Raw genomic sequence first — 9,012 nt, forward strand, 5'->3', positions numbered from 1 at the left:
TTTCATTATTATTCCCTTTTTATTGTTGTTGTTGTTTTTATTTATCATTTCTTCTTGTTATTATTATTATTTTTCTGCAGTGGAATGACCATAAAACAAGCGACCGTGGAGGACAGATTGAAGCCGTGAGTTATTCACCAGATGCTGCGTGCGTGGACATCCCCTCGGCCCCACCGCTGGGTCGGGGGGTGGAGGCCCGGAGTCGTTCCTGAGATTTCTGGTGCACGCCGGGGGGGGGCTCGAGCTCCTCGATCTCTCTAGATATTATTTTCTCCTATTTTTGATCTGAAGCGATAGTAAAGCTGAGGTCCGGTTCGGGCTGCACGCCGCTGCCTGTTTGGTAACGTTTGGCAAATAAAACACGAAAAAATAAATAAATAAATAAATAAATAAATAGGGGGGGGGGGGGGGGGGGGGAAGGGACAAGAAAAAAAAAGAAAGGGGAAAACGCTTCCACAGTCCTACACGGGTGTTTCCGCCACCATCAGCCACCGTCACCAACCACGGCCGAGCACGGACCGTCCCCAAAGCCCGCGGACGGATGCTCCTCTCCGGGGTGCAGCGTTGGCCCCGCTAGAAGGGCAGCCCCAGGTGGCCAGAGCTGCTCCCAATGCCCCCAAGCAGCACGGGCAGCGACGCGCGGCAGCTGGGACGGGCTGCTCCGCTGCCGCCTCCGCACAGTTCGAACAAACTGCCCTGGAAATCGAGGTTTTTGGATTCCGTCTCAGTTTCTCCCCACAGGTCTGTCGCTCCTTCCTGGCAATCCGTGAGCGCTGTGAGGGTGCAGGCGTGGAATCGTCCCAGTACCTGCAGGGGGAGGGAGAGCAGCCGCCGTCAGAACGGGCCACGCAGCACCCCCCCTCCTTCAATCCTAGGGTTGGGGGAACCGAGAGTCCCGTAGCTCCCTCCCTACAAAGCTCCGGGGCTGCATCACGCTTTTGAGCTGTGTGGCCAAGAGAAAACGGCCTTTTTCGGGGTCCCTGACGCGGGAAATCTCTGTACTGGGAGCCCTCGGGCTCGTCACGAGATGTGCGGGACCCGGCGTTAGAAACCCTCGGGAGGGCTCTGGCTGAGTGGGCAGGAAAGGAAGGATGAGGATAAGGAAGGAAGGAGCAGCTCCTCCCCGGGAGCCGCTCACACCACACCCGCGGACAGGCGGTGGGACTCCCCCCGTGCTGTGCCAAGGGCCCGCGGGCGGCAAGGGTTTTCTCCCTCCCCCGAGGTAATTCCCGGCTCTTCCTACGCTTTTTTTCCTTCTCCTTTTATCCACTCCCTCCCACGTACCACCTCACTCTCCCTCTTTCCTCCCCACACTCGGGATGACAAAACCCCTTTTGTCACTTTTCTGCACTCTTCTCAAGACCTGCAAATTCATATCCTTCCTTCCTTCCTTCCTTCCTTCCTTCCTTCCTTCCTTCCTTCCTTCCTTCCTTCCTTCCTTCCTTCCTTCCTTCCTTCCTTCCTTCCTTCCTTCCTTCCTTCCTTCCTTCCTTTCCTTCTCCTTCCTTCCTTCCTTCCTTCCTTCCTTCCTTCCTTCCTTCCTTCCTCTTCCTTCCTTCCTTCCTTCCTTCCTTCCTTCCTTCCTTCCTTCCTTCCTTCCTTCCTTCCTTCCTTCCTTCCTTCCTTCCTTCCTTCCTTCCCTCCCTCCCTCCCTCCTTCCCTCCCTCCTTCCCTCCCTCCTTCCCTCCCTCCTTCCCTCTTTCCTCCTTCCTTCCCTCCCTCCCTCCCTCCCTCCCTCCCTCCCTCCCTCCCTCCCCTCCCTTCCTCCCTTCCTCCTTCTTCCCCTCCCTCCCTCCTTCCAAGCAGTCCCACAGCCTCTAATTTATGAGCACCTCCACGCCTGTTGTAGATTCCCAGTGTTTGCTACATTTGTAATAAATAATGAGCTACTGAGAAGCCGGAATCTGAGAGTGTGCCTCTCCTGCAGTATTTCTGCTGTCACTGCATCTCCCAGAGGAAAATTCAGTCTCTCCCCATCTCCTTTCAATGCACATCTCAGGGCAAGGGCAGTGGGAGGTGGTGGGGAAGGATCCGGGCTCTGAGAAGCTTCTGTAGGTCGAGGCCACCTTTGGTCCAGCATCCCGGAGTCGAAGGACATTGTGTTGTAACCTCACAGCCCTGAGTATTTATCCTTCATGCAGGACACAGCATGGTGCCAAATATGGAAGGTGCAGGGAACCTCATGCTCGGCTCCCAAATTACTGGGCATGAAGAGAAGAGAGAGGAGTGTGGTGCTCTTCTCTTTCCTTCCTCCCCTCCCTTTTCCTTTCTTTTCCTTTCTTTTCCTTTCTTTCCTTTCTTTTCCTTTCTTTTCCTTTCTTTTCCTTTTCCTTTTCCTTTTCCTTTTCCTTTTCCTTTTCCTTTTCCTTTTCCTTTTCCTTTTCCTTTTCCTTTTCCTTTTCCTCTTCCTTTTCCTCTTCCTCTTCCTCTTCCTCTTCCTCTTCCTCTTCCTCTTTCCTTTTCCTTTTCCTTTTCCTTTTCCTTTTCCTTTTCCCCCTCCCTTTTCTTCCCTTCATTTTCCCATCACACTTTCCCATATCCCATCTGATTCCCATTTCATTTTCTGATTTTCATGGGCCAACTACAGGAAAAAAAAAATATTCCAAACATATTTGTATCTAATGACCTTATCTCATTTCTAAATATTTGTCTCAGCAGGGTGAGTTTGTGCCATGAAAACAGCAGCCAGGAGACAAGAGATCCCCTGTAGGTAACCTATCCTGATAGACTTTTCTTCAAATAACAAAAAAACCACTTTCTTGCCCAGCAAGTGGGATCCCTTCATTTTTTGCCTCTTTCGTTTCCTCCCTCTGGTCAGGAGCGGGGCTGGAAGATGCTAGCATAGAGAAGGGAAGGGAAGGGAAGGGAAGGGAAGGGAAGGGAAGGGAAGGGAAGGGAAGGGAAGGGAAGGGAAGGGAAGAGGAAGGGAAGGGAAGGGAAGGGAAGGGAAAGGGAAGGGAAGGGAAGGGAAGGGAAGGGAAGGGAAGGGAAGGGAAAGGGAAGGGAAGGGAAGGGAAGGGAAGGGAAGGGAAGGGAAGGGAAGGGAAGGGAAAGGTTAATGCTGTGCTTTATATAGGGGCTGAGCTCTGTTTTTAACTGCATTTCGTTTTGTGAGGAATCGCCTCCTCAGCCAGAGAGCGTGTGACCTGAGGGCGTCATAGCTGCAGGGATGGCACCTCTCTGTGCAAAGTAGAAGATAAAGGATAGAAGCAAGGGGATGGGGCTGAAAATAAATAAATAAATGAATAAATAAAATAAAATAATAAGAATAAATTTAAAAAAAACCACATCAAACAACTGCAATAATCAATGTAACCTAACTCAAGCAAACATGCAAACAAACAAACAAACAAACAAAAAACCACCCAGACTCAAAGAGGGGAAAACCAAAAAAAAAAAAATGTTGTGACAGCTCCCTCCAGACTTTTCTGGTCCCCCAGATTTGTCCCCAAACACCAGATCCTGCCTTATTCCTGCCGCCTCCCCTCCCACTAACCCCCTTCTTCCCAGCCCCATCCCACACCAGGGCCCGAAGACGAGAGGAAAGACCTACGCGCAGATCGTTTGCAGGTTTCTCTTGTCGTCCAGGTCCTGCGGGTAGTTGGCCATGTTATCGGCCCAGCCGCAGCAAACAGTCCGAGAAGCCCCGAAAGACCGCATCGCACCGCCCCGCCGCTCTCACCGCCTGCACCAGGTGGGCTGCGGGGCAGGGGCACAGGTCAGAGCCGCGACCATGGATGTATTTTTTTTTCCCCAATTTCTGTTTTTTTTTTTTTTGGGGGGGGGGGGGGAGGGGAAGGGGGATGGGAGTTGAGGAAAGGGGAAGTGAAGAGAGGAGGGGATGCGGGGGCCGCGCTCGCTCCTTTGTTGGCAGCGCAGTTCTGGACGGGCGAGGGGCAGAGCTGCTGGGGGTGGTGTGGTGCGAGGGGCCGGGGGTGCGGGGGGGGGGGGGAGAGGTTGCAAGAAGTGGAATGAAATAGCAAAAATGAACTGAAATGATACATAATAAAACCAAACGATACGTAATGCAACAAGATGCAATTAAAAATAATAATAATAAAACAACCCAAACCGAAACAATGAAACAACACCAAGTGTGAGCCGCGACGCACGAGAAGAGCCGTCCCCAATGGTCGCTAGCACAAATGGAAGCAAAGAAGCACCAACACAGCAGCAACAACCGCCGGCGAAGAGATGGGTGATGGGATGCTGGGTCCCCATAAAGGAATGAGTGTGCCCGCACGGAGAGACGAGGGGGTGGGCAGCTGGGAGGGCACCGCGCCTCGGTGGGGGCCGCGTGTCCCTGCTTGCGATATTACGGAGGCATGGCAGTGTCCCAGACCCCGAGCAGGTAAAAAAAAAAAAGCCGAGAGGACAGCGCGATGCCCGTCAACTCGCGCCCATCCCACCGCCGTGCCTCAGGGAGAGAGGAGAAATGGCACCCAAGAGGCTGCGCTGGGGATGAGGGCTCGGAGACCTCCGGTGTCGGGGGGCCAGGCGAGGGATGAGCAGGCTGTGAGCCTGCCTCCGGCCCAGGGACGGCCTGCACATAGCATACAGCTCCCCAGAGCCGCCCCCAAATCCACCACCGCAATAATTACGATAACAATTATATATATATATATATATATATATATATATATATATATATATAAAGCAAATGCTTGAACAACGGATGCGTTCTCTCGACGATCCTTACGGGTCCCTCCCAAGGCGGGATATTCAATGATTCTCCCGTAAGAGGTCGCCCCGCAGTGCCCCCCGCCGTTCCCCGTCGACCCCCCCCCCGTAGCGCAGCGGTCGTTGCCTCCTCCCGGGGCTTCTCCGACCCGGGCACCCTCTGCCAGGCTCCCCTTCTATGCCCTCCCTCCGCTCACCTTCCCCAGCTCCAGGATTTCGGGCCGCTGCGCAAACCCACAAAGACAGAAAGGATTTTATTTCGCGAATGAAATCCTCTCTCGGTTCAATCAAATGAGGGCAAATGAGATAAAATCCACCTCCAAACGAAAAACGCGAGGGAAACGAAAGATAGCGTCCAAATACCGCCTTCCCCTTTGCTTACTCTGCACTACAGAAAATGGCCTTCGCGAGAGCTCAGCACCGTCACAATGGTGCTAGCAGAGGGCTTTGCAGCGCATCTTCCAGAGGTCAACATTTCAGCGCAGTGTTTTGTTTTGATTCGATTTTTCCTTCTATCGATGAGGAAATGCTCAACGCAATTTCTCGTTCTCTCCCTCTCTTTTCTCTCCTGCTTTATTTTATATATTTATATATTTAGTATTATTATTGTTATTATTATTTCTGCCGGTACCCACAGAATGCCGCAGACGCTGTGTAACCGAAATAGCACTCGGAGCATTTCCCATTGGAGCAGAATTCCTTTGCAGGAAAATGTTTCCAAGGGTCCTTAGCAGCGCCCGGCCGGGCGGTAAGGGACGGTGACACCGCATCCGTCCTCCCACTGCAGCCCTGCTTTGCACCGCTCTCGGGATATACATATTCAACACATTCGCCATGTATATCCCTTAAAATTTGCCCGTGCAGGACCAGCCCCTAGTTGCTGCCACTCGACAAGCACTTCCAGCAAAGAAATGCTGAATTAAGCGAACCCGATAGCGAACCAACACAAAAGCGGCAGCGACAGAAAGCGAAATACTAAAGAACGAGCTCACAAAACCACACACAGGAGCGGAGGGAAACCGGTCCTATTTTAAGTCGCTAGACATATATAGAATTTCTCTTTTTTCCTCCTGTTTTTAGACCCACTCGTATTTTAGAGCGGCTCTCCGAACACAACACTCAGCGTTGGGGCGGCGGGATCCCGCGATATTGTTCAAGCCCCGCATTCAAGTCGGTTTTGTTTTTTTTTTTTTTTGTTTGATCTTTTGATTTGATCTTATTAGATTTGATCTTATTTGATCTTATTGTATATTCACTTCACTCTTCCGTATCACTTCGCTATTCCATTCCACTCATCCTATCGAGGCAGCCGCTGGCTTCTCTTTGCTCCGAGGCTGCCCCGTGAACGGGGACGCCTGCGAGTCCCTCAGCGGGAGCCCTGCGGCTGTCCGCCTCCTTTTCTAACCAAAATGACACAAAAAAAAACCACCCCCTAAAAACCCACAATCAAAAAATAATATCACCAAACTTTCATCCTGATTTCCCGCAAGCCGTTTGGTGCCCCTTTCTATTTCCCCGTCCCCCTGGAGAGGGGGGAATTTCTCAGCACTTGGAGTCCCCAAATTGTCGACTGCGGAGTGTGTGTGTGGGGGGAGAAACGGGGGGGATCCAAAAAGAGAACGCGGTCGTTCGTGGGGACAGGAGGAGAAAGGGAAAAAAATAATAATACAGCGAACGTGGAACGAACATGCAGAGATTTAGGAAAACGACCGAGCAAAGTAATTCCTTCCTGTGGACCCATGGCGCATAGGATTGAGGAATCGCAAAAACGCCGTCCGAAGGGATGGGAATGAGATGAGGATAGGGAACGGGAACGGGAACGGGATGGAATGGGATAGGAATGGGGATGGAATGGAAATGGGATGAGACGGGATGGGAACGGGATGGAGACGGGAACGGGGATGGGAAATGGGAATGGGAAATGGGAATGGGAATGGGATGGGATGGGATGGGATGGGATGGGATGGGATGGGATGGGATGGGATGGGATGGGATGGGATGGGATGGGGATGGGATGGGGCAGGGTCCGCTCTGCAGCTCGACGCAGGGCAGCCTCCGCCGCACATATCGCCCGGGGCTCGGGGCACAGCGGGAATTTGGCGGTCCACTTACCTATCTGTACAGCGAGGATCAGAGAAATGTATCTGCCGTTCAACTTAAGTCCCATCCTACATTTAGTAAAACCATTTGCGACTGCAGATCTTTAAATAGTTACTTTGGAGAACGTGGGGGAAAGCTGAAAAATAGGCATTGCCAACAAGTTCCGAGCAGCGGAGGACTTTGCACACAAGGGGGGAGACGGAGGTGAGGGAGAGAAAGAGGGAGAAACAGGGAGCGGGCGAGGAGGAATAGCTGGGAATGGTTCGCTCCATTAGGAGGGGGCGGAGGAAGTACAGCCTCACGCCCACGGCCGGCCCTGACGTGGGGGGATGACACTGAAGGATTTTTTTTTTATTTTATTTTTTTCCCTCCTCCTTTTTAATATATATATGTTGGTTTGTTTTTTTTTTTTTCTTCGTGTGCCCCTCGCAAGAGAAACGCCATTTATAGGCATCGCGGGCTGCGCGCACCCGGCTCCCCGCGTCCCTCCGCCCGTTCATCGCCGAGGAAGCTCCGCGTCGCCAGGACCCCCCCCCCCGCTCCGTGCTTCCCTCGGCCCCCCGGGGGTCCCGTGGGGCGGCGACGAAGGAGGGGGGAGCAGGCGGGGACCGTCCCCACGGGGCGGGAGGAACGGGGGGGGGAAGGGGGGGGCGAGAGGAGGGGGGGACACGCACAGAGGGACGCGCAGACACAGGGACGCGCAGGCGGAGGAGCCGCCCCCCGGGGTGGGGATAGCACGGTAGAACACCCCCACCCACACACAGGCAACCGCCCCCGGGCCGCCCCGTCGGGGCTGGACGGCCCGGCCCCCGCGCTGCGGAAAGAGGGGGAAAGGAGGAGGAAAAGGAGGGGTGCGGGGTCCCCTCCCGCCTCCCTCCCCTCCCTTCCCCCACCATGACGTCATCCCCAAGGCTGGGGGGAACGGAGGGGAGGGGGCTGGTGGTGGCCGGTCTCTCCCGGCTCTGCTGCTCCAGCCCCGCTGTGGGTCCGTAGAGGATGAGGTGGAAAACCCGCAGCGGCCACCCGCTCTCTTTTCTGGGGGGAGCTCCTGCCCCGCTCCGCGATGGCGCTGGCACTGGGGGACTGAAGTCGGAGGCTCCACCTCTAGACCTCGAGGTGCCCCTCACCACCCGTCGGGGGCAGAAAGGGGTGGCCTTGGGGGTGAGGTAAGCAGGGTGAGATAACCAACCCGAACCCATTCTGCACCCATAACTCTTTCGTCACTAAGCTACCGCTCTCCAGTTCTGCCCCGACCTTCCCCAGCCTCCTGCACAACTTCAGGAGCTGAAGCAGCCGCTTGGAGGGAACATCTCCCTGTCCCTGCTCCCGTGAGAGGTGGGCAGTCTGGCTGAGAGCTGCCCTTGATCCTAGCTCTTTGCTTTGTGGTAGTGGGTGCTTGTATAATGCGGCAGAGGCTGAAGTGGGTATCAAGAGATGGAGCCTTTTCCCTGGAGAGATTGGTCTGATAACCTCAAAGATCTTCTATTTCTCTCAGTGCTTTATCAGCATCAAAGAGCAGGGTGAGAATGCTGTGCAGGTTGAGGGGCACCAAACAGGTGCTGAACCTCCCAGCTTCTGGTTGCTTGGTCTTTTGTGGCTGTGTTTGCTGTTGGGAGGACAAGGACAATACAAGGAGTGGGGGCTATAGCAGGAGGAAATTCTTGCTTCACTCCTTTGCCCTGCTGATAACGGTGTTGTTCATTTCCATATTCATATCTGCTACGTCTTTTTCTGCTCCTTTTTCTGAGGACAGAAATGCTATATTTTCAAGTTGCAGGTTGAACTGACTCCAAGGAGCTTGCATAGAACACAGCTTGGACATTACACGACCTACGTAGTGAACTTCTTAGGGCAGTTTACAATCACAGAATTATAGAATCATAAGGTTGGAAAATAACCTCTAAGATCCAACCACTAAGTTCAGCCACCAACTCATCACCACCATGCCCGCTAGCCATGTCCCTCACAGTTCTTGAACACCTCCAGTGACACTAAATCCACCAGCTCCCTGGACAACAAGTTGTTCCAGTGTCTCACTACTTCTTTCTGAGAAGACGTGTTTCCTAATAGGCAACCTGAACCTTCCCTGGCACAACTTAAGGCCATTACTTCTCATATTATTGCCAGTTACCTGGGAGAAGAGGCTGACCCCCACCCCACCACAACTTCCTTTCAGGGAGTTGTGGAGAGTGATAAAGACTATCTTCCCTGAGCCACCTCCAGACTAAGCAA

The 9,012-nt window shown here is 53.4% G+C and overlaps 1 protein-coding gene across 1 annotated transcript; it reads right to left on the bottom strand.

Annotated features, from left to right (window-relative positions):
• Positions 1 to 537: 537 nt before the first annotated feature.
• Positions 538 to 7,273, bottom strand: NRN1 (neuritin 1). Its single transcript, XM_048940251.1, is given in 5 exon segments — positions 538 to 797; positions 800 to 807; positions 3,554 to 3,615; positions 3,617 to 3,699; positions 6,793 to 7,273. Coding segments are annotated over 5 exon segments (432 nt in total). The 5' UTR covers positions 6,848 to 7,273; the 3' UTR covers positions 538 to 573.
• Between the last annotated feature and the right edge of the window lie 1,739 nt (positions 7,274 to 9,012).

Source organism: Lagopus muta, chromosome 3, assembly GCF_023343835.1.
Source record: "Lagopus muta isolate bLagMut1 chromosome 3, bLagMut1 primary, whole genome shotgun sequence".
In the NCBI taxonomy this organism is placed as follows: Eukaryota; Metazoa; Chordata; class Aves; order Galliformes; family Phasianidae; genus Lagopus; species Lagopus muta.